General features: G+C 40.8%; 1 protein-coding gene across 12 annotated transcripts in view; it reads left to right on the forward strand.

Moving 5' to 3' along the window:
- Positions 1–26,325, forward strand: part of TFDP1 (transcription factor Dp-1) — a 57,715-nt gene that overhangs the window by 14,888 nt on the left and 16,502 nt on the right. For 7 of the 12 annotated variants that reach the window (XM_075091548.1, XM_075091635.1, XM_075091574.1 and 4 more), the window contains exons 4-7: positions 18,904–19,010; positions 23,303–23,424; positions 24,709–24,874; positions 25,070–25,216. In XM_075091548.1, the coding sequence (XP_074947649.1) occupies positions 18,904–19,010; positions 23,303–23,424; positions 24,709–24,874; positions 25,070–25,216 (542 nt within the window). The remainder of the gene's footprint in view (positions 1–18,903; positions 19,011–23,302; positions 23,425–24,708; positions 24,875–25,069; positions 25,217–26,325) is intronic. The other 5 variants (XM_075091593.1, XM_075091643.1, XM_075091613.1 and 2 more) reach the window with 1 other exon arrangement.

A 26,325-nucleotide genomic window follows, 5' to 3' on the forward strand; every position in this document is an offset into this window, starting at 1 on the left:
CGGATGCACTATCTGAAATCTGAACAGAACTGTTTTGGACTTGCAGATAATGGCTGTTCGTATATGATGGTGTAATGTAACCAAGCAGTTTAATAAAACACAGGCTGTAAACTTGAATTTGATATGTAAGCTCAAAAACTAAGAGTATCTAAACATTTGGGGATTTATGTGCTGCACTTTACAATTAGCATAGTTGGGGGAAAAAACAGAAGCATAACTTACAGTTGCCATCAGTGAAACATTCTGGGATGACTCGCACAACTGGAGTGTTGCAATGGATGGGTATAAACTCTTCAGAAGGCATAGGCAAGGAAGGAGAGGTGGTAGGGTAGCTCCGTATGTTAGGGAGTGTTTGGATTGTCTAGAGCATAATGATGGTGACGATAGGATTGAGTGTTTATGGGTAAGAACTGGGGGAAAGGCCAACAAGGCAGATATCATGGTGGGAGTCTGTTATAGACCACCCAACCAGGATGAAGAGGCAGATGAAATCTTCTATAAGCAGCTGAGAGAAATCTCACAGTCAATAGACCTTATTCTCGTGAGGCACTTCAACTTACCAGATGTCTGCTGGGAATGCAGTACAGTGGAGGGAAAACAGTCTTGGGGATTCCTGGAGTGTGTGGAAGATAACTTCCTCACACAGCTGGTGAGTGAGCCAAGTAGGGAAGGCACCCCACTGGACCTATTGTTTACAAACAGAGAAGGACTTGTGGGCGGTGTGATGGTTGGAGGCTGTCTTGGGCATAGAGATGATGAAATGACAGAGTTTTTGATTCTCAGAGCAATAAGGAGAAGGTCAGCAGAGCTGCCACCATGGACTTCCGGAGGGTAGGCTTTGGCCTATTTAGGAGCCAGGTTGACAAAGTCCCTCGGGAGGCAGTGCTGAAGGGCAAAGGGGTCTGGGAAGGCTGGGCATTCTTCAAGGAGGAAGTCTTAAAGGCACAGGAGCAGGCCGTCCCCATGTGCTGAAAGACAAGCCGGTGGGAAGAAAGACTGGCCTGGCTGAACAGAGAGCTTTGGCTGGAACTCAGGGGAAAAAAGGAGAGTTTATGACCTTTGGAAGAAGGGGCAGGCAGCTCAGGTGGACTACAAGGATGTTGTGAGGTTATGAAAGGAGGAAATCAGAAGGGCCAAAGCCCAACTAGACCTTAATCTGGCTCTACTGCCTTAAAGGACAGTAAAAAATGTTTCTACAAATACATTAGCAACAAAAGGAGGGCTAAGAATCATCTCCATCCTTTACTGGATGCAGGGGGAAACATAGTGACAAAGGATGATGAGAAGGCTGAGGTACTTAATGCCTTCTTTGCCTCAGTCTTTAATAATAAGACCAGTTATTCTTCAGGTACCTAGCTCCCTGGGCTGGAAGGCAGGGAGCAGAACGAAGGCCCCATAATACAAGGGGAAGTGGTAAGCGGTAAGCGACCTGCTACACCACCTAGATACAAGATCCACCCAAGGGTACTGAAGGAGCCGGCAGAAGTGCTCGCCAGGCTACTTTAAGTCATTTATCAGCAGTCTTGGCTAACCAGGGAGGTCCCAGCTGAGTGGAGGTTAGCAAATGTAAAGTCCATCTACAAGGGCCAGAAGGGGGATCCAGGGAACTACAGGCCAGTCAGTCTGACTTTGGTACCAGGGAAGGTTGTGGAGCAAATCGTCTTGAGTGCTATCATGTGGCATGTACAGGACAACTAGGTGATTAGGCCCGGTCAGCATAGGTTTATGAAAGGCAGGTCCTGCTTGACTAACCTAATCTTGTATGACAAGATGACCCGTCCACAGCCTCTCCCTCATCCACTGGATGTTGTCTACCTGGACTTTAGTAAAGCCTTTGACTCTGTTTCCACAGCGTTTTCCTGGAAAAACTGGCTGTTTGTGGCTTGGACAGGTGTACTCTTTACTTGGTAAAAAACTGTCTGGATGGCTGGGGCCAAAGAATTGCAGTGAATGGAGTTAAATCCAGTTGGCGGCTGGTCATAAGTGGTGTTCCCCAGGGCTCACTGTTGGGGCCAGTTCTGTTTAATATCTTTATCGATGATGTGGAAGAGGGGATTGAGTTGAGTGCACCCTCTGTCAGATTATAGGCAGCACCAAGTTGGGTAGGAGTGTCGATCTGCTCGAAGATAGGAAGGCTCTGCAGAGGGATCTGGACCGGCTGGATCGATGGGCTGAGGCCAATTGTATGAGTTCAACATGGCCAAGTGCTGGGTCCTGCACTTGGGTCACAACAACCCCATGCAACACTACAGGCTTGGGGAGGAGTGGCTGGAGAGCTGCCTGGCAGAAAAGGACCTGGTGGTGTTGGTTGACAGCCGGCTGAACATGAGCCGGCAGTGTGCCCAGGTGGCCGCGGCGGCCAATAGCATCATGGCTTGTATCAGGAACAGCGTGGCCAGCAGGAGCAGGGAGGTGATTGTGCCCCTGTACTGGGCACTGGTGAGGCCGCACCTCAAGCACTGTGTTCAGTTTTGGGCCCCTCACTACAGGAAGGACATTGAGGTGCTGGAGCGTGTCCAGAGAAGGGCAATGAAGCTGGTGAAGGGTCTGGAGAACAAGGCTTATGAGGAGCAGCTGAGGCAACTGGGGTTGTTTAGTCTGGAGGAGGCTCAGAGGAGACCCTATCATTCTCTACCACTACCTGAAAGGTTGTAGCGAGGTGGGTGTGGGTCTCTTTCATGAAGTAACAAGCCATAGGGCAAGAGGAAATGCCCTCAAGCTGCCTCAGGGGAGGTTTAGATTGGATATTAGGAAAACGTTCTTCACCAAAAGGGTTGTCAGGCATTGGACTAGGCTGCTCATGGAAGTGGTTGAGTCACCATCACTGGAGGTATTTAAAGACGTGTAGATGTAGTACTTAGGGACATGGTTTAGTGGTGGACTTGGCAGTGCTGGGTTAACAGTTGGACTTGATGATCTTAAAGGTATTTTCCAACCTAAAACAATCTCTGATGCCATAATTCTATGAGTTCCAGTCACCTGCAGTTCTGGACAGGTACATCGTACAACCTCTTCTGTAAATGGATTATGCTATAAGTGTGAATTAGAATTTTGTCCCCTGTATTCTTAGGGGAAGGCTGTTTCCATAGCGAAACTGTAGAACTATTCTCTGACTTGCATTAAGTATATTCTTGCCAGTTTATGCATTTTGCTGGTGTCAGTGTTATTCAGCTTAATCGTTTTCTCCAGTGTGTTTACTTACCCTTTATAAATAACAATTGTATATCTTAACAGTCTTTAGTCTGACAGGCCAACTAGCTGTTTTTCCCTAGATTCCTCATCAGATGAGCTCTTTGTCCTCTGGATTTTCCTTATCGTCATTCTTTGATCCTGTTTGATTGCTTTCATCAACTTCCTTGAACGCAAGTGACCAAAATAGCATATAAGACTCCAAGTGAAGTTTCGGTCATATTTGCCTGGACTTATCAGTAATTTTTCTGTGCAACGTCATGTTTGGTTCACAGCCATTGCACAACAGATTTTGGTGAAATGGCCGTTTTCCTTTGTTGTTACTTCCAAATGATGATAGTCTGGTTTATTTCTGTGTGAGATGTGTGCTTTGATAGGCTGTACTAATTAGGGTGAAATGAATTAGGACAGAGTCACCTACTTGTTCTTGTCTGCTCTCATAAACCTCACTGTTAACAAATCTATTGACTTTATGCATTGTTGGATTACACTAGTACTCTGAGATTAAGCTGTAGTCCAGTTCAGGTGAATTCTATTAGTAGTATTGCTCCAGTCTTTTATATACCATTTCAGGAAACCCCTTTAAGCATTTATTTTCATAACTTGCAGAACTTCTGCTTTCTGTCACCACCAATTTAACTAGCATTTTTTCTAGGTACATCAGTAATTTTATTGGATTGTCAATAGGCTCTGTCTTTGATATTCCCTTGTCTAAAATATATGTTGCTTTACAAAAGGGGGCAGTCTGACTCATCTGCCATGATCTGCTTTTGATGGAGAAGGCATTAACTGACACTTACTAACTGGTCCACGTGTATATGTGTGCACACGTTCACATACCCCTGAACAAAAAAAGCATGCAGGTAGATTACCTGATCCTTAACCGTGGTACCATTTCCTTACCCCCTACGGGCAGTAAAACTGATGTTTTTGTCAGGGCAGATACATACAGGGACATGTTACACTCATGTAGGCATCTGTGTCTAGACCCTGTTACAGTCAGTAGAGAGCTAGTCAAAACAGACAGTGCAGTCTAGACAGCAAAAATTGGAAATGTGAATCTTCCATTATTACTTAGCTCTTACAGTAGAAATGGGCAAAACTAAGGCCATTTCATTGCTTGTAGAATTTCTAAAATAAATTCAGGTGATTAAACAGTTTATTATAGGCTTGCAGCTCCTCCGGTTTGAGAGTTGAACTCTGTTCTCCATGTATACCACCATGAATAATAGAAGCAAACTAAGCTATTCTCAGTTAATTTCTGCACCCCATTGCTTTTAGGGGAGTTTTGTGAAGTTAATGGACAGCAACTAATTCTTAACATTGAGAAGAATCAACTGTTTCTCTTGGCTTAGTCATTTTATGTTTCTTGCCTCTAACTTGTCTGTGTTTTATATGCAGGCTCTGTAGTCTTAATCAGAGCTTAAAATAGCAAATACTCTGCCACTAAAGTATTCAGTATGTATCAGTATTTATTCACTAAAGTAGTACTAATTTTCTGTTGCCACTTTTTTATAATTTTTAGATTTTTTGTCTTTAAATGTCAGAATTTTAAATGTAACCACTATACACAAAAGTACCTGTCAACATTACATGCCATTATATCAAAAAGTCCAGTCCTCCACTATCTTGCTAAGTTTTTGCAAAATTTCACTTAATTTCATGGTGTAGAGGATTCAGTCCACAGCAACAGATAAAAACACAGAGTAAGCTTTCCACAGGGTAGCAGATGTGTATCTTGTGTACTTCTTGGGATGAATTTGAAGGAGGTAAGGAAAGAATCTTTCTATTCTTCTCTGGTGGTCATTATTAAAAGTGGGTGGGGGTTTTTTTGATTGGGTTGTGGTTCTCCCCCCCAATTTTAATTTCTTGAAGGAGTCTTTCTGGAAATTGCAAGTCAGTCATAGGGACAGTCTGGGAATAAATTGCATTAATGATACAGGATCTAATCTCCCTACTGTGTCGGATGAGTGGTTTGCTTAGCCCAATCTGCTGCTCCCAACAACAGTAGTAAGGCAAGCTGTTTGGGGAGAAGGGAAGAGCCTGGCTACTTTTTGAAGTTCATTTCCATTATGCTTGCACAGCACTCAAGGTCATTGGATTAGTAATATCGGGGGGGTGCATTCCAGCATATTTTCAGAGAAGTCTGATTGAAAGACTTAGCAAATTAAGAATGCAAACTCAACAAGAAACTCAGGACTTGCTTCAGTTTCCACATATTGCCAGCAAGATGTGAAAGGAGGAGGAGCTCAGCTGTCAAAGAAATAAATATTTTAGGGGGGTGGTGGAGGATAAAAAATTACTTGTCCACTGGATCTTAAGGGCATGCATGCAAAAGCATAGTTTGGAAGAGAGAGAGAGTGCAGAATATTTTTCTTGAAATGGTTCTATAACACTTCATCAAAGGTCTATAGGTGAATACAGGACTTAGTGGTAGGCATATGAATCAACTATGAAAGATAAGAAAAGGTTGCCTTTTCTGGCCAAAACAGGTCGTTATGCAACAGTTCTTACAGCCTGAACAGCTTCTGCTGCACAGAATGGCCTGTGAAAGGACTTCTGTAAATTTTTAATCTGTACTGGCATAAATCTGGGAACTGTGAATAGGTTATTTTTAGATTTGAGTTTTGTTCAGGGTACATAGCTGTTGTTTCTTAGATGAACAATGAAAGGGGTATATCATTCATCTTGCTATGCTGAACAGTTACGCTGTACAACCTCTTGCTCAAAAAGGCCTAACACCGTAGAATCTGGGAGAGAGAGGGTATGTTAGGGAACTGTTGCTGTATGCAAGTCTTGTCCTTACGCTCATTCCCTGATTATCCACCAGTATCCACTGTCAGAAACAGGTTAGCAACCTAGACAGACTTTTTACTTCAACAGCTGGGGACATGCTTCAGTCTAATTCATTTTGGAGAGACTGGTCTCAAGCATGAACTCCAGATTAGGGTTTTTGCTTTTAAAGCAGCAGCTGAATTTATTTAAGAAGAGAAAATAGTAAATAAAAATAAAAATTTTGTATATAATGCATGTGATTCTGAGTAAATTGGTCATGGACATACATAAAAGACCATTCTAGAAAATGCCGTTAAAAAGTCTTCCTTCAAAAACATCTTTAGTGTGGAATAAGAAGTTATCAATCTTTATATGTGGTAGAAATGAGCTGGAATCTTTTGCCTTCTCTGGTGCTCGTGCAACCTCCAGAAGAGGTTGGCTGTAAATTCAGCTGTGTTCTCCGACGCTGCAGTGTATTTCCATTACTAGAGTGTAGCTCCCCATTTAGCCCTGAAAAAACATCTGTTAGGGATAAATTTGTTTACTATTTGAAACTATTTGAGTATTTGCCAGTCCTTGGATGAGGAAATTTAGGTAATGCAGGTTTCCAGTATGTTTGGCCCCAGGGTGGTGCTGTTGAGAAGCTCTAACTTCTCCTGGAAGGACATGAGGTATGACATTTACATTTAGTGCAGCTTTCCTGTTAAGTGCAAGTTCTGCCGAGTTTGTAGTCTGGTAGGGCTTAAGTGGCACAAATCCCCAGATTTGGTCTGGTTTGGCACAAGCATGACTCTGAAAGTTTTGGTGTACTTGGTACCCAGTAATATGGTTTTCTGGTATAACCCTGTTCAGGAGAGAAGCAGCAATGTAATGTACAGAGAGTGTCTGAGGAGGGAGGTCTGTCTTTCAGGAAATCCTGAGCAGTGCCAGGTGCTTTTGAAAATGTAGCTTTGCTCTTTACTGCCAGTGAGCTAACAAGTGCAGCAAAAGGTAGCTGTATATCCAGATGTCCTCTTGCTGATGAACTCTGATAAAGCCACTTGGGTTTATAGCTGCTGCTTGTCCTGTGCTGTTTATTTACTGTCAACTTCAGCTGTGACATTGTGGAGGAATGCTAAATCCCATTGGAAGTAGATGTAAGTTTCCTTGGCTCATTCCAAAACATCCGATTGCATTTTTTCCCCTAAAGCCTCAGTTGCTGAGAACGTCATTACACAGGGTCCTCTCCTTTGCTTGTTACCCTATATTCAGGAATGAGTTTTATAGAAATTGTGCCTAAATTAATCCCACTAAACCCTCAAATTATAACCAGAAGCAATGTTTATAAAAATTTCAAAGGTCAAGTGAAGAAAAGCTGTAAGGGCACCCAAAGTATGATTTATAGTTCTATCCCTTTTCTGGCAGTAATGAAAAGGATTCTGGGAGTGCTGGTCAGCAGCAGGCTTAGTATGAGCCAGCAGTGTGCCTTGGCAGCCCAGATGGCAAACTGCATCCTGGGGTACATCAAACACAGCATAGCCAGCTGGTCAAAAGAGGTGATTCTCCTGCTGTATTCAGTGTTGGTGCAGCCTCACGTGGAGTACTTTCTGCAGTTCTGGGCCCCGCAATTTAAGAAGGAAGTAAAGGTCCTTGAATGTGTCCAGAGGAGGGCAGCAAAGCTGGTGATAGGGTGGGAGGGCATGTCCTGTGAGGAGCGGCTCAGGACTTTGGGTGTGTCTAGTTTGGAGAGAAGGAGGCTGAGGGGCGACCTCATGCCTCTACAGCTTCCTGAGGAGGGGAAGTGGAGAGGGAGGTGCTGAGCTCTTCTCCGTGGTATCCAGTGCCAGGACGTGTGGGAATGGTTCAAAGGTGCACCAGGGGAGGTTCAGACTAGGCATCAGGAAGTATTTCTTTACCAAGAGGGTGGTTAAACACCGGACAGACTTCCTAGAGAGGCGGTGGGTTGCCCCAAGCCTGTCAGTGCTTAAGAGGCACTTGGACAATGCCCTTAGCAACATGCTTTAACTTTCGGTCAGCCCTGAAGCAGTCAGGCAGTTGGGCTTGATGGTCATTGTAGGTCCCTTCCGACTGAAAGTATTCTATTCTAATTCAATTTTAATTCTATATCACTTCATCCAAGACAGAATAAGAGAGTGGTTTAATTGTGGAGTAAAATTCCAAAGTGATTTGATGTAATTGTTTGCTTCTTGCATGCCTGAGTTACAAGGCAAGGATAATCTCATTAGATATTTTAATTATTGTTTTAGTTTGTGTGTGTTCTGGGATTAAAAACTTTTTTTTGGTTAATTCCTGGCTTTGTTTTGGATATCCACCTGGCTAATTGCTTAAACCCAAAATTGCTAAAATTGACCCTGTACATGGACTTTGAGTGGTAATTACAATATCAGAATTCATCTTGAGGGTTAGAAAATACATATGGGTTGGAAGGATGGAAAGAATTTTTAACAGGTGCTGAAACAGTAAAACTTTCTCACAAGTTTGTGTCTTCTAAAAGTTATTTGGCAATTACTTTTAGAGACTTAAAAATTTTGCTGTTCCAGGAGGTTGCATTTTGAAGAAAAGTGCTACATTCTGGTCCTTGCTGTATCCAGATTAGTGTTGATATGTAAGTATTAAATGGAACTGTTCAATTTTAATCTTGCCCCTTGCCTGTGAAGAAATCTGGGTGAAAGAAATTATCTGCTTCAGATGAGTGCAAGGGAAAAGATAATCAGTGGTATTTAATGTATTGAAATAAAACCTCTTACATTTTTTAAATTACTCGGAAAGAAAATTTGAATCTTCTGTCATGCCAGTAGGTGGCATTATTGGTATGTAACCAGAAAATACTTGTAAAAGTTGTCTTTAGCTCCTTTCAGCTCTTACACTTTAAAATAAGGTTTCATATTTTACAGGCATAAAGAACTTTAGTTTTGATTAAATTTTTTTCAACTACCAAATCTGAAATTAGTCAAATGTGTAGACTTTTAAGGTGTATTTAGAGTCTTACGTTTCAGCACTGCCTAACGGCCTATTTATATGACAAGAAACTTTTGCAATGTAATGTTATTGTTCATTTTATTTGCAAGTTGAAAAGTCTGAAGGTGGACCACAGTTTATTTCAACACAGACTTGGAAAGACTTGTTTGTAATGGCTGAAGTATTAGAATCATAGAATCATTAAGGTTGGAAAAGACCCTTAAGATCATCGAGTCCAACCACTAACGTATCACTGCCAAGTCCACCACTAAACTGTCTCCTCAAGCACCACGTCTACTCTTCTTTTAAATACCTCCCGGGATGGAGACTCAACCACCTCCCTGGGCAGCCTGTTCCAATGCTTGACAACCGTTTTGGTGAAGAACGTTTTCCTAATATCCAACCTGAACTTCCCCTGATGCAACTTGAGACCACTTCCTCTTGTCCTATCACTTTTTAGTAAGGAGAAGAGACCGACCCACACCTTACTACAACCTCCTTTCAGGTAGTTGCAGAGAGCAATCAGGTCTCTCCTCAGCCTCCTCTTCTCCAGACTAAACAACCCCAGTTGCCTCAGCTGCTCCTCATAAGCCTTGTTCTCTAGACCCTTCACCAGCTTCATTGCCCTTCTCTGGACACGCTCCAGCACCTCAATGTCCTTCCTGTAGTGAGGGGCCCAAAACTGAACACAGTACTCGAGGTGCGGCCTCACCAGTGCCCAGTACAGGGGCACAATCACCTCCCTGCTCCTGCTGGCCACGCTGTTCCTGATACAAGCCATGATGCTATTGGCCGCCGCGGCCACCTGGGCACACTGCCGGCTCATGTTCAGCCGGCTGTCAACCAACACCACCAGGTCCTTTTCTGCCAGGCAGCTTTCCAGCCACTCCTCCCCAAGCCTGTAGTGTTGCATGGGGTTGTTGTGACCCAAGTGCAGGACCCAGCACTTGGCCATGTTGAACTCATACAATTGGCCTCAGCCCATCGATCCAGCCGGTCCAGATCCCTCTGCAGAGCCTTCCTATCTTCGAGCAGATCGACACTTCCACCCAACTTGGTGCTGTCATCTGCAAATTTACTGAGGATGCACTCAATCCTCTCATCCAGATCATTGCTAGTTATACCTACGGATGATGAGAATTACCTAAAAGTCTGAGCTGATATAAGAAATCAGTTAAGCACTTAGTAGTACTACACACTGGGGAATATCAATGTCTTTGTGAAAGTGCTCAGAATTGTTGTATAAGCATGGTTTTTTGTCTTCACAGGATGGTGTGACTCGTTCAATAAGCAGAGGTATTTTTACTTGACTTGGCACACAGCTAAGGGCAATCATCTGTGTGTTGCAAAAGTTTATAGTAGGTTGATACCCTCAAAAAGAGTTCAGTGTTTTCTGAAAATTAGCATGTAACTGACTAATCATAAAATATCCATGGTGTTTGTGAGGGAGGTGTTAAAAACTGCAACTTCACATCTGAGGAATCTGCTCCTGGGATATAATTGTCACCTCTGTCTTCTTTGCCAGATCTTCTAAGTACAGCTTTTATACGTATTCTGTATGCATATGTAATCTAATAATCTGAAACTTGTCAAATTGATGCTTTAGGGGTAACAAACTTGGGTTTTTGTTAGATTTCTATTGCTTGGGTAATGCCTTGAGGAAGAGAACCTGTAGCCTGGTCACTGGGCAATTTTTGTTGAAGCCCTGGAGCTGGAGTTAGCTGTGGAAGTTTCTGTGCTATCAGAGAAGCCAAGTAAAAGTGAGCAACTGAGACTTTCAGGTGCATGGGATAAATTACTCTAAGGCATATTGCTGTCGGTTTTATTGACAGCAGCCCAAACAACTGGATAGAACGGTACTTCTGGTTAATGAAAGATGTTTTAGAGGTAGCTCATCTTTTGTAATTCTTGCATATTAGGGTGTTTTTTTCAGGTTGGAAATAAATGCATTGCCTTGAACAGAATCTTAAGAACAAATTAGAAAGCTTCTGTAAATCTGCAGTTCGGAATGATTTCAAACTGTGGTTTTCCTTTCTGTTTGCAGGAGATGCAGATGCTTTGCTGTCACTTTACTAGGGAGGAGGGTACTACTAAAAGCATACTGAGCTGTCAAGTACATGGCTGAACTAGCCAAATGCAACTTTCTTGAGTAGGATAGTGGCAAATAAGAAATATCTGAAGATGGTATGAAGAGACGTAGTGGCCATGACTAAAGATCAATGAGTCTAACATAAGGTCTTCTAGAAACACTAGCAGAGTCTGTGATAAGGCCCACGACTTGCAGAGACCCTGAGAGAAATCTGTAATCTGATAACACAGAGCTTTTGAATTGAAAAAAGAACCTTTGCAAAAAACTAGGTGGCTTAGGCTACTTTACATCACTGTAAGAGACCCTGCTTGGTAATTTTTCAGTCAATTTTCTACAGAGACTGCTTTGGGTTGGGGGGTGACACACTGGAAGGAGAGGGGCAGATTGTACACTTAAGGCTAGTTTGCTTTTTGTTATTTAGGTTTTTGTTTTTTCTAAGCAGTTGGTTTGATATACACGTTTGGAGCTGAAATTAGCTTTGTATTTGCTTTACAGAATGGTTACAGTGTGGAGTTTTGTTAGTGATGTTGATGTTGAATTCCATTTCCTTTCCTCTTATCTCTTTTGTTACCAAAAAGAACAACAACATCCACATACGGAAGACTGCCAAAACTGAATCGACAACATTTTTCAGATAATTCTCATGGTTTTCATATACTCTTAAATCAATAATTTGCATCTTAAGCAGTACAGGTAACCTGGCTTTATATAATTTCTATTTCTATTGACTTTTTAAAAATTCCTGAAATAAGGAATGTAGTGCTCCAGATGGCACTTTGCCTTCTCAGAATTTGTTTGCAATGGAATAGATAGGCGGCCCCAGAACCACGTTCCTGTAGCAGGCAACAGTGAGAAGGAGGAGGCACCCTGGACCCTGGTGACCCGCAAAAGCAGGGCTCTGCCTCAGCCCCCACGTCCCAGTATCACCACCAGCAACAGATTTGTAGCTTTAGCTACTGCAGACACCCACAAGCATGGTCCACAAGGTGCAACTGTACCAGCAGCACAAAGCGGATACCGCAAAGAGACAAGTGCTCGTAGTGGGTGACGCTGTTAAAAGGCACTGAGGCACCCATCTGCCGACCTGACGGAGTCATGAGAGGTTTGCTGTATTCTGAGAGCTAAGATCCGAGACATCACTGAGAGGGTGCCACAACTTTTCAAAAGCACTGATTACTATCCTCTGCTACTCTTCCATGTGGGCACAGATGATGCTGCAAGCCAGAGTCTGGGCAGAACTTAGCAAGCCTGTAAAGCTCTGGGACAGCAAGTGCAAAATATTGGTGCCCAAGTTACCTTTTCCTCCATACTACCTGTCGGAGAAAAATGGGCAACTAGAAATAGGCAAATAATACAAATCAACTCCTGACTACATGGCTGGTGTCAACGTGAGGGTTTTGGCTTTTATGACAATGGGACATTCCCCAACAGCCATAGGCTGTTGGGGGGGGATGGACTCCACCTGTCTGGAAGGGGCAGGCTGGCAAACTTGGTGAGGAGGGCTTTAAACTGAGGAACTCGGGGGGAGGGGGACAAACTGGCAATGCTAATGCCATCACACACAAAGGGGGAATAACACAGGACAACCTGAGCAGTGATGAAGGTGCCGTAGTGGCCTCATGCAATGGCAGCCAGGAGACCAACCACCTCAAGGGTTTACATGGCTGTAGTGGGTCCTCATACACCCCTCCGGGGAAATCTGTATGCTCAGGTACCTTTCCGAAATGCCTGTACACCAATGCACGCAGCGTGGGGGATAAACAGGAGGAGCTAGAGGTCTGTGTGCGGTCGCAGGGCCATGATCTCGTTGCAGTCACAGAGACATGGTGGGATAACTCGCATGACTGGAATGTGGTCATGGATGGCTACAGGCTTTTCAGGAAAGACAGACCAGCAAGGCGAGGTGGGGGAGTTGCTCTTTATGTGAGGGAGCAACTGGAATGCATTGAGTTCTGCCTTGGAGTGGAGGGAAAACAAGTTGAGAGCTTTTGGGTAAAAATTAAGGGACAGCCAAATGTGGGTGACACTGTTGTGGGTGTTTGCTACAGGCCACCTGATCAAGAAGAGGCAGTTGATGAAGCCTTGCAATCGCAGGCCCTGGTCCTCATGGGGGACTTCAGCCACCCTGATATTTGCTGGAAAAGCAACACGGCAAGCCATGCACGATCCAGAAGGTTCCTGCAAAGCATCAAGGACAACTTTTTGATGCAGGTGGTGGAGGAGCCAACGAGGCGAGATGTGCTGCTCAACCTTAACCTAACAAACAAGGAAGGGCTGGTTGAGGGTGTGAGATTTGGGGGTAGCCGTGGCTGCAGTGACCATGAGATTGTTGAGTTTAGGATACTGCGAGGTAGAAGGAGGGCTATGAGTTGGGTTACAGCCTTGGACTTCAAGAGGGCCAACTTTGGCTTCTTCAAAGACCTGCTAGAAGGAATCCCGTGGGCTAGGGCTCTGGAAGGCAGGGGCATCCAAGGGAGCTGGACAGTATTCAAGGACTTTGTCCTCTGAGCTCAAGATTGGTGCCTCCCCAGGAGGAAGAAGTCAGGCAGAGGAGCCAGGAGACCTGCATGGATGTGCAAATAGCTTCTAGAGAAACTGAAATGGAAGAGGGAGGTTCACAGTATGTGGAAGAAGGGACTGGCCGCTTGGGAGGAATATAGGAATGTTGTCAGGGTGTGCAGAGATGTGACGAAGAAGGCCAAGGTCCACTTGGAATTAAATCTGGCAAAGCGTGTCAAAGATAACAAGAAGGGCTCCTTTAAATACATCAGCAGTCTGCCATATACAGTATTGCTTCTATACTAGAAGACAAACTGACAAGACTTGAGTTTGTTAGAGACTGCATTATTGGGAAACAGTTGTTTTTCTGTTGCCTTCTGTTGTTGTATCACTCTGATTGCTTTGTCTTTCATTAGTACAGAAAACATAAAGACATAAACATAAAGATTACATCAGAAAATGGTATGGCACCTTAAACAAATGGGATTTCGGCTCCTCAGGCAAGGAATACCTCAGCCCAACCTCTTCAATCTGAAACACCAAATTCAAAGGCACTACTGTTACATGAACTGGACCAGTCAGCTTTTAGACAGATGTACTGGTTTGTCTGCAGAGGGCACTCCCTTCTCTAATTTTAGATGTACTGTGTCTTTCTGTGGCATGTCAGGTTACTTAAAATGTTCATAATTGACAGTACCACTAGTCTCTTTTACTGCTAAAAGTCTGCAAGGGATTCTTTCTTTTTGGTAAAATTTTGGGTTTACTTTCCTTTGCAAGCAAAGGTCCAGTTCAAGAGTTCTTCTATAAATGCAGTCAGTAACCAAAGAAAGCTATCTAGTGCATAGTCTGTATGAAGAAAGCACTTACTTGGAACAGTTTGTAGACAGATAAATAATAGATTTTGTTAAAGGGTGCTGCTGCTTTTGGTGTGCAAGTTTTATGACATTACTGCTTGATCCCATCAGTATCGTTATATTTGGTCTGGAGGCATTCTGGAACTTTGTATTGATGAAGTTCTATTTTCATTTAGGTTTAATGATTGCTTATAAATTACCAAGAGTAGTCTTCCAAACTGGTGATATTTGGGAGACTGAGAATTTTAATAGCAGTTATGTCCTTCAGTATAATTTTGTGTGTGTGCGCTTTATCTTGCCTTTTCCATGTGTTTTGAAGTCTTTAGAAAGGGGGGAAAAGTGTCAGGAACTTGCAGTATTAATACGTGTTCGTTTTGAAAAGGAGGAGAAGTTGGTGCCAGGGAAGCTGTTTGCAAACTTGCGGTTTAATTTTTACATGCTGTTATGCACACGGTATGTTGGCCACAAAGTACAGGATTGTTTGGATTGCAGTGATTGCTGTAAGACTAACACTAATTAAAAAATTATTAGTAAAATTCCTGTGAGAAACAGAGTTGTCAGCCACTTGCAAAGCTAAGTTAATAAATTTATTTCTGCTTGTGTACTTAGAGAACAAGCCACACAGACAAAACCACTGTGAAACCAGAACATTATGAGCATTCAATGAAAATGTACATGGATGTGAGAAAAATGTTTGCACATCAAGTAAATGAAAAAATAGTAGGATGTACGTGGGCAGAGGCAAATGGAAAATACCCTTTAAAAAAAACAAGCCCAAAGCTTCCCTGCTTCTTCCCCCCTCTGCCCCCAGTTAAACATTTATGCTCTTTCCTATTTAGTGTGATACTTTTTATGGGTTGACTTTGACTTTGTTTCAAACTGAAGTGTGTAGTACTGTTCTTCCAGTTACATTTGCATTTCCTTGCCAATGAGTTGGTGCCGTATAGGCAGACGTACCTTGCAGTTTCTGTACAGAGCCAGGTTGGTTCAGTTGCATGACTTAAGTCTGGCACAGCACCACAGGAGATGTTAATGCAGTTAAACTTTAAAGAAGCATAGTGCATAGTCTTCCCTTTGTGCAGATGTTTTAGTGGCAAGATAGCTATTTGTATTCATAAAATGAAATTAATAATATAAGGATGCTGGAGGCCATCTAATCTAACCTTGCAATGAAACCAGGGCCAGCCTCAAAGCAGAGAGCCTTCAGTAGTTGAATTTTTCTGTATATCTCCAGGGAACCTCCTAGGCAACCTGTTGCTGTGCTTTACCTTTCTCGTTGTGAATTTTTTTCCTCATATCTGGTTGAAATCTGCTGTGCAGCAACTTGTGACTGTGGCCTCTCTTCCTTTTGTTGTATCCTCTGTCATCTCTGTTGTCATCTCTGTAACTCTCCATTTGATAATTGAAGGAAGTGATTAGATTTCCGCAAATATACCCCTTGTCCCACCTTAATCTTCTCTCCCACGTGCTGGACGTGCCAAGCTCCCTCAGCTTCTCCTTGTACATCATATGCTCCAGTACCCTAGCCATTAATGTCTTTCTGCTGGGCTCTCGTGTTTGTTAATGCCTCTCTTGCACTGTGGGCCCCAAAACTGAAGAGAGTAATGCAGCTTAAAGAGTGCTGGAGTAAAGGGAACAATTACTTCTCTTGTATTTATTTCCGTACTCTTCCAAATGCAGCCTAAGATGCAGTTAAGTCTTTGTTAGCGTAGGGGTTTACTTATGAGTCATGTTCAGCTGCTTGTTCACCCGGATCTCCAGGTCCTTTTCTACACATCTGCTTCCTAACCACTTGACCCTGACCTCTGCTGTTGCGTGGAGTTGCACTGTCACAGGTGCAACACCTTTGCATTTGTCTTTGTTGACTGAATAAAAGTTTTTAAGAAACAACAAAATAGCATAAAAATTACTTTATTTTTAAACGTACCAGAAGAATGAAGTCTCTTGAGTGCATCCAAAGAATTAATAGATGATTGATCAAGATGATTAGAGAGAGTCTTATGGCAGTACTGTTCTTTGTGAAGTTGTCCTACTGAAGTATTGCTAGATTTTGTTGTCTTAGGAAAAAATTGATACCGTGAATGGTTAGAAATCGCAATGGTCAGAGAATATTTGCCTGTGAATTCTTAAAGGACCTAGGGATGGTACTTCTGTCTGCTAACTTAGTATAATTCATATAGTACCAGAAGGATAGAAAACGACATATCCTGCACCATTTTTTGAAGGGCTCAGATAACTGCAGATGAGTAAGTTAGATTTCTGTTAGGCAAATCAGTTGAACGCCTAACAGAGAGGTAGTAGACGTGGATAAATGTGATAACGGGCAGGTGTTAACGGGGCTTACTAGAGGGAGGGGAAAAGGGCAGTTATGAAGTTACGTCTTTTCAAAGTCATGCTTTGAAAGAGTCAACAACCATGTGGATAAGGTTATCTAATCAGTGCGATGTCCTTGGATTTCTTAAAAATAAAACCAAAAACCCCTTGATTATCAAGGCCCTTAATCAGCCTGTTAAAGAAACTAAGGTGTTATAGAACAGGGCAGTACTCCCATGGGTTAATAATTGATGAAAACCAAACTAGATACAGTGGGGACCCCAACTGAGTTATTAGCACTCAAGAAAGATCTTGAAGTCATTCTAGTTTATATTATGAAAATGTGGTGTCAGTGTTTGGTGGGGAACAAGCAAATTGAATTTTGAGAATGATTTGGAAAGGCACAGGGAATAAAATAGAAAATGTGCTATGAGTTGTACAATAACATATGGAACGCCTTTATCATGAATAATGTGTCCACCCCCGTCCTCTGCAAAAACAAATTTCAAAGGGTAGGAGAACTAGAAAGTGTATGGGCAACAAGAGCTGTCAATGGTAAGGAAAAACGATCAAATAGGTGAGATGTCTTAACTTTGGAAAGCAGTTACAACTCTTTATTTTATACCAGAAGTACAATCTTCAGGTTGTTTTTAAAGCAGTGAGGAGGAGGTTAAAAAGACATCCTGACCACCAGGAAGCTGAGAAGATGATCCACAAGCACTAATAGCCAGGGTAGTTTGTATTGCTTTACTGCATTCTGCAGAGATTAAGAACACACAGAACAGGCGGTGGTAGCAATGGGTGTACTTGAAGAAACAGGAAGGCATAGCAGATTTAAGTTACCAACAGGATAGCTGGTGACTTTCTGAAGGAGCACTGGGAGGTTGGTTAATAATGGAAGAATGACAGGATACTGCGTCCTGTTGAAATGTGGGGGACTGAGAATAAGTTCTTGTGTGAAGCTATCAGTTTGACATGGTGTAGTAATAGCGGTTAGGAAATACAAGCCTTTTGGAAAGCAAGGGCTTAAACAAGATTTGAGTTGTGCCCAACTTTCCGTAGACTACCTTAATGGGTGTGAGGGATGGTAGGCATCAAGGATTTTTTAGGGCCCTTCCCAATACAACCATTCTAAAAATGCTTACTTGTTGCTTCTGTATTGGATAATGGGGAAAAGAAAGGAAGGGGAATGGGAACGGGAACTGTGCCAAGTCCTTTTGGCCTCATTGACCCCTTTAAAAGTGATCTGAGGGAAAGAACTGCTAAACCTCTCACCTGACAACTAAATGACAGATTTTTCAGCAAAATGAATGTATGTGGTATTTTAAGACTTGATTGTCCCATTATCCTTTTTCTGTAGTCAGTCTTTGCTCCTTTTTTGTTTGGTTTGGGGTTTTACTGGGTTGGGGTTTGGTTGGGGTTTTGTTGGGGTGGGGTGGGGTTTTTGTGGTGGTTGTGTGTGTGTGGTGGTTTGTTGGTTTTTTTTTTTTTCTTACTGTGGCATGAAGCATCAAATTGCTAGAGGATACCTGGCTTGGTATTTTTGTATTTGAATTTTTGTTTTACCTGCCTTAAGACTTGCTTACGTATCACTGGTGATTGTGGATGGCTTATGAACAAGAAGAGAGAAGCTTTCCCTGCAGGGTTGGTCCACTGTGTTGCATGTATTTTGCCCAGATATTGGATTCTTTAAGACTTTTGTTATTTAATTCCCTGCCTTCAGCTGGGAGGAGGCACTTAGAGAGGAAAGTTGGGCATATTCTCTTGGAAGGTCATGTGCTAACCAAATTTTGTTTCCAGTAGACCAGCATGGCTCAGAAGGGTATGTCATATGCTGGGGCATTGGGCATGTTTTTCAGGTGGTGCACGAAAAGATTTCAATAGCCACAAAGGAATAGGGGTAGAAGAAGAGGGGAATATGCTTTCTGTCAGATGCCCATTACTTCTATTACTATGCTTTGAGAGAAAAATTGGAATATAAGGAATTAAAACATGTTCATACTAGATTACTGACCTGTAAGGTTACAAAGGAGAGAGTTTGAGAGAAAATATAGTGAATTTTAATTTTTTTTTTTGCTTCAAATGTGTAAATGCTACATTTATATTGACTCTCTATGCAGTTCAGAGCTAGTTTCTATTAATATGCACTGATAGTATAGATGAAACTGGAATTGCTAAAATAATACATGTGGCTGACCTGAAGCTGTCTACTTGTATTTGTTTTAGGGGTTGTTTCTCTATTGGCTGTTCATCCTTCTACAGTAAATACACTTGGAAAACAGCTCCTGCCAAAAACATTTGGACAGTCTAATGTCAACATTGCACAACAAGTGGTAAGGAGACTTTATGGTTTTCTTATTAATTGTACTATTGCTTGAACCTACTGTAAATCTGACTTCTAGCTTGATAGCTGGTATCACTTGTAATGGGCAGATAATCTAAGCCTGTTTCTAATTTTAATAGATTTATGTTAAAACAAATGTTGTTTTGCATAAAGAAATGCAAAGATGAGTCTCCAATCAACATGCAGATACCTGAATATTCAGTGGCTTTGTCTTTTGCTAGTATTGCCACTTAAAATCAGTTGCTCTTTCAGATTCTGCTTTGAAATCTGGCATAGGGAAATGTAAATGAAGACCATCAGCACATTTTTATTGAGATTGAACTTAGGTGGAACAAAATTGAAACCAGAGCTACATTTCTTATTGCTTTATGTAGATATCCCTTTGCTTAAATACTTACTGGGAGCTTTGTGAGAGATACATGAAATTAGCGGTTTCAAATAATCTAATAATGCAGTGGATAATACACAGATTATGAGAAGTCACTTTTATAGTGATCCAAATTAAAATTTCATGATCTGAAAAGTGTTGGTCTCAGTTCGTCTTCTGGAAAGCGACTGTAATGTGTAAACATCTAAAATGGAATGTCTTATATTTGTGTTTCTTCTTGATAGGAAAGCAGTTTCCCATCTGCCTTTCCCAACTCTAAGCTCTAAGGAATGTTTTATAATTGAGGCTCCCTAAATGTATAAACTGTACCACTTCAGCTGCACAGAGGCAGCGCACATCATTCACTGTGCGGTATTTCCGGCAGTGGTGGTGAATTAGCACTTTCCAGCAGCCACCTGGAAGTTGAATGTAGCAAAATCAGTTTAACTGAATGAAATTGCTTCTTCAGTAGGAGGTGTTTTATCAATAAATTTCCAAGCAAGGAAATTCAGAGTAGTTAGGCATTCTTTTAATTTAAAAACCAGTAACCAGCAGTAGGAGAATGTTTTAACTACAGATCATAGGCCATAATGGCGCAGAGGAGATCCCTCCTGGGCATTATTTAGAGACTGTGTACATACTGGAGTTTAATGTTGAAAATGAAATGTTCTTTTAGGTAACTTACAGAATCCTTTCTTAAAGTACCAAAACCAGGGGATAATAATGAAATTACAAACCATGTGATGCTTTTTTTAAAACTTTCGACAATGAGAGAATTAATGTTTACAACAACGTTTATATACATATAAAGTCCTGTGTCTTCCATCACAAGTTTAAATTGACAAATCCTCATCTATGTTACCTATGATTAATTTTACATGGTAACATTATTTAAAAAATATGATTCTGAAATAATGACTACCCTTAATGGTCGTTTTGTTAGTATGATTACTGTGGGAAATCTACATTTGCAATCATAATTTTTTCAGCACTTTAAGTCTTACTCTGAAGATACTAGCATTAGTTGTTTTGTAAAAGAAGGGACCCATATCAGCATATTTGTATTGGCTGTTATCAATACAAAATTAGATGGTTAGTTGTATGTCATTAAAGAAGAGATGGAGGTTTTGTTTTGTGTATGCATAGAAAGAGAAGTTTTGGCTAAATTTCTGTTGACTACAGTTCTGAAGGGGATAACAAGAACTGTTAAAAAAAATCAGAACCCTGAAAATTAAGAGAGGATAAATTTTCTGTCAATGTGTGAAATGTTCTTGGGGAACAGAGTTGAGGAGTTGGCTTGTGACCCTGCTCAACTGTCTCACCTTTGAGTGGTAAAAACAGCTTTTTTAATACTTAATTTTCTGAGCTGGTGTTCTCTGTTCAAGTAGTTTTCTTTTTCTTAACACTGTCCCCATGTAAGGTTTTCTGTTGAGTACAGTGGAGTGGAGTGTATGGGCTATCTTGCTGTTTTTTCCGTTGTCCTGATCTTTTTCATTATCAAGGAGCTAAACTGTAATCTTGTGCTCTTTTGAAATCAGGAAACTTAAGAGAAACAGCAGGCACTTCTACTTTTGCTTCCTCCACCCAGTCCCTCTGTTCTCTCTAAAGCCTCCTCTCTAATTCTATCTATAAGCTTTTATTTTAGGATGTTCCCAGTGACTTGATACTGCTTAACTCTTTTCATTCATGCTCTTTTCATTCAAAGTCATGGTTGTTTATGAACTTCTGAGAAAAGTCAGGGGCATTAACATTTCTATTAAGGAGCCAATAATATTAAGTAATTCCTTAAAGGATTCTGAAACTCTAGACTGTAGGGTCTTCCGTAATAGTGATACATAAAGCATATAATTCTGGCTAGTTTGGAGACTTTCTAGAGTTAACATAGGAATGCAGAGCTGGTTTTGAATGTACTAAACAAACTTTACTTTTCCACTCTGGAAATGAGCCTGTGAATTTGTACATGCTTCCATTTATTCCTTTATACTGTTGTGTATTTCAAGACACTATTGAACACAGTAGACGTCCAGGGTTTGCTGCTGCCAAATGGTTTGTTTTTCTCCCAGCTGTAACTCTAGCCGCCCCCCCCCCCCGCCCCCGTACTGGCTTGCCTCTCATCTTACTGCACAGTCATATGAATTCTAGATGTGGCACTAGGGTGATGGTGTGTCTGCTTGTGGAATAAGGAAGCTAGGGAGTAGAGCGGGACCCTCTAATTTTAGCCTCTGTGAGCAAGATGTTGAATCATCTCTTCCAGTCCTCTGTAACTGCATCCCAGGCTAACGGCTTTCTTCTGTTCTCTGTATTGTCTGCATTACTTGAATAGCACATGCTGGGTTTTGCAGTCTTTTGAGACATCTGGTGAACCAGACCAGTCAGTAGCAGAACTGACAGTACTTTTTTTCATGGAGAGAAAGTGAGCTGATTCACGTGTCCTGTGCCTGTTCAGCATCCCCCACCCCTATTCTGTGTCCCACAGTCAGAAGTTTTGGTTATGAAAAGTAGTAGAGAAGATTAGTTGACTTCCCTTACGGATTAGGAACATTTTAAATATGGAACAAAGCTACTGGAAAGGGGAGGAAGGCCTAAGATGTTCCGGCTGTCAGAAATGGATATTACAAACTTGTATGCTAACTATTCAGAGAGGTGGCATAATATAAAGAGCCAGTATCTGGGGAGAAACGCAGCTGTTTGTCCTGCCAGGCAGCTGAAGTAATGAACAACTTATAGTCATTAGACTATCTTTTGCATTCTACATTTAAAGGTTATTCAAATTTTGGTTCATTCTTAACTTCCACGCGTAAAATGTTTCATTTTGGGTTTTCAGTTTTTCTATTTTGCTGTTGTTGAGGCTAAATTACTGAAGCTAACCCGAGGAAGAAACTTAAAATTTTGTTGGTGAGGTAGAATGTGGCTGCAGGAAAATATAGGAAGCTTGTGGGTGGTTATACGGTTAGGTTCATTTGATGTTTGTTTCACTTACCCGATGTCAAGGATGCAACCAGCTGTTTCCCCTGGGAGGTAAATGTACCCCCAAAAAGTAGGCACATCTTTCCACAAAATAGAAATCTATACAGTATAATTTTGTTTTCCTAAGTACGTATTCTCCAGAAAGTTATGTCTGTAACATTTCAGAGTTAAAAAACATCATCTGCAAAAGTGGGAGTTCTGCTTCAGCTAGTTTCACAGATAAAGAGTGCATGGCTCTGTGTGCGAATGTGTGTATTACTCATGATCAAATTACCACATCTTTAGAACTACTTACTTGTAAGGTGGAAGATTGTGATCAGCTGAGTGTGTGCTCGTAACATGTTCAGAACAGAATGGTATTGCCTAAATTAGTCTCACCCACTGCAGTGATAAAGTTAGCCCTCACTCTTCCTTACCTCTAACATACTTGTATTTTGGTTTTGACTTTAATGATAGAGACTGACTGCAGGAGAGGAGTTGGCTGTTCTTGCAATGGCTCTGCATTTTCTCTCTGCTTTTACTGATTTTCAGATCATCTTGTCTCATATGTTCGTATTTTAACTGTAATTTACTGTAACTTCTCTGTACATAGTCTGGTAGGGTTGGGATTTTTTCCTGTTTTTTTCCCTTTTCGGGTGGGGGAAGAGGGCGTGTGTGTTTTGATCTTGTCTAAGTTAGTGTTGAACAGTGCTAAAAAAATCCAGCAAGCATGAAAAGCTCATTTAAGAATGATGAAACATAAATGCTCATTACTTAGGGAGTGCTCTAACTATAATCTGTAGCCTGAAGGTTTTTGTGCTAGCGTGTATAAATTCAGTGCATCTAATAGAAGTAGGTAAGAGAAGAGTGTTAATGTTGTTTAGATGATGCATCGTTTGAATCATGCAGCATATGAATATCTTGGAATACTTATGATCATTTTCCAAATTATTTTATCTTTACTGTAGGTCATTGGTACACCTCAGAGACCTTCAGCGCCAAATACTATCCTGGTAGGAAGTCCACATACACCCAACACACATTTTGTATCACAGAACCAGACTGCAGACTCTTCACCTTGGTCTGCTGGGTGAGCAAAATAAAAGTTACAAAGGATTAATACGTTGTTTGGAACTTCTGTTCTAAATGTTCACTATGATACTGTATGTACTCTTCAAGCTAGCAGTGTGAGAGACACAGTCTGTTTCCCTTTCCATCAAGAACACTTCAACATTAAAGTATATTGTATTAAAATCAGGAATAGTCACAGAAGAATGAATGCCCTCTCATTTGTCATAAAAGGAACTAGAATATTTTCTGTAAACTCTGACAGATATTCTCACGTTACTTATGTTTAGAGAATGTAGCTCCTAAAAGGGCACAGGAATTCATCCTACTTGATTCAGTTTTTAATTTGGCATTTCTGTTTTGCTGGTGTATTTAAAAAAAAAATACAGTACATTTCAGATCGAAAAAGTGTATCCGGAAGTATAATTTGAAATAAGAATGTACATCTTATTGGGAAAAATTATTACATACAATGAATGCATTCTTTTGGTGTCTTCTCTCATGCAAGCTTGTTTTTAAGGGTCTCTTGTCAAATATAGTTGCTTTAAGACTAAATTTATCATCGGTGTCTTGTTACACATAAATAGATTTCTACTTTGGAATTACACAGCGAAATGAGATGTAGAAAACTGAGAGTTTCCATTGCTGATGCAAATTTTATTGATACTTTTATTTTTCCCCAAGTTACAAAGAACTTTTTATTTAAAAAATATGCAGAAAACTTTGTTATACTTCTTGTATCTTGTGACTCTGAAATTTTCATAGCAACTTCATATAGCATATAACTTAAAATCTGTGTTTTAGTAATAGTGTAACGTTTAGTGAGTTCAATATCAGACTTCGTCTGTTCAGTCAATATCAGACTTACGTAGAAAATGCTCAATCAATCTAATTTTTTGTGGTCAAACTAGATGGGCTATTTAAATTAAATGGAAAAGAAATCTCCTGTAATGCACTTCCCATATTTTAGCATTTATCCCCCTATCCCTGCTTGTCTAGAAGATTGGAAGGTTTTCTTTATTGACTTCTTCAAGGAGTATCCTTATTGTTAACTAATCTGCTACTGGAGCTAGTGGAGTTGCCAAAATAATGAATTTGTAATGTGTTTCAGCATCAAGATATTAGAATTGTTAATTATTGTAAGTTGAAGGGGAAAAATGTTAGGAAAAAAATGTTGGGAAGGGGTGAGCAGCAGAGCAAAAGGGAAGGCTTGGTTTTTTACAGCAGTGTGCCTGTATTTGAAAAAGAGACATTAAATATTCCAAAGTTCAAATCTTCTTAAAATATATATTATACGTATATTTAGGAAGCGGAACAAAAAAGGAGAGAAGAATGGAAAGGGTTTACGTCATTTCTCTATGAAGGTTTGTGAGAAGGTACAAAGAAAAGGAACCACCTCATACAATGAGGTGGCAGACGAGTTGGTTGCAGAATTCAGTACCACTGATAATCACATTTCACCAAATGAATCAGTAAGTATATGGGAGGTCAATTACATGTGAACTGAATGGGGGAAGAGAAGTTTCTTTTGAGACTTTTATATTTCTTTTCGTACTGCTAAACGAAACAGTTCAGACATTACCCAAGTTTACCCATTTACTGTAATATATTTGTTTTCAAATATTTTTATCACAGGTATGTTTTTGATTAATGCACTATGTCTACAGCAGGCTTATGACCAGAAGAATATTAGACGACGTGTCTATGATGCCTTAAATGTCCTTATGGCCATGAACATTATCTCTAAGGAGAAGAAGGAAATCAAGTGGATTGGTCTACCTACTAACTCGGCTCAGGAATGTCAGAATTTAGAGGTATATGTATTACGAAGTTCACAATGGCTTTGTGTTTGAGTAGATGTGTACAGCTTTAATAAGTTCTAATACAACATGTGCATGTGATCTTCTGAGACAGCAAGGTGGAATAGTATGCTCCCTTTTGACTTTTCTTTTTTTTTATTTGAATTTACAGAACACATTTAAACTTCCAGATTGTGCAAATATTTTTTTAATTCTTCTATGTCAAAAACACAGCTCTGTCTCAGCTTTTACAGTGTGTGTGAAATGGTTCTGAGTGGGAGTTAATCAAACTGAAAGCTGAATGTGTATTTTCAACAATGCAGAGCAATGCTCAAGAGTCAGGAAGATTGTTTTCTCCCAGTGCCAGCCAAATAATACATCTGTGATAATAGTTGTTGCATGTAGATCGGTATATATATGCATTGCTCTTCATAGTTGCTGCAGGTCTTGTGTATTTCTGACATTTGTCTTACATGAACATGTCAGACTTTTCTTACCCTTGCAGTAAAAGTAAAATGTTTTATACTGAAAGGCATTCTTAAGTTCTGGCAGGATTGTTTATTTATTCTTAGTAAGTCTAAATTCCCTTCAGCAGGACTGAAAAATCAGTGTAGAAGCTGACAAAATGGAAGAACCATTTTGGAATCTATGTACCAAGGGCTAATTCTATGGAGATTTTTGTTTGATACTGATAATTGATTTTTCACTTAGTACTGTGATTGCTATCTAGATGAAGAAAATATAAGGTGTCTCATCAATCTGTGTTTTATTTAAATAGTTATCATCCCAAGTTAAAATTACTAGTTAAGGTAAGAGAGTGATAATTGGGGTATAAATAGTAGGGTGAGTATGGAAGGTGAAATGGTTTGAGCAAGGCAGTGCTGGGTGCTGAACAGGGAACCGGCTAGCTTGGAGGTATTTTAAAAGTAGATCTCTTTCAATCTCTTTCACAAAGTATGGCATTGCCAATAATGCTGGAGCAAAAGAAAAAAAGTGTGGCTCATTCAGCTGGGTTTGATGTCATGACTGATAATGTCCTAAGAAGAGTAGAATAATATTAGCACTGAAGTAAAAAGGACAACTTAGAATGTAATAACGCACAGTGAAGGTTCATGCATTTAAGA

Source organism: Phalacrocorax aristotelis, chromosome 1 (assembly GCF_949628215.1).
Source record: "Phalacrocorax aristotelis chromosome 1, bGulAri2.1, whole genome shotgun sequence".
Taxonomy (NCBI): domain Eukaryota; kingdom Metazoa; phylum Chordata; class Aves; order Suliformes; family Phalacrocoracidae; genus Phalacrocorax; species Phalacrocorax aristotelis.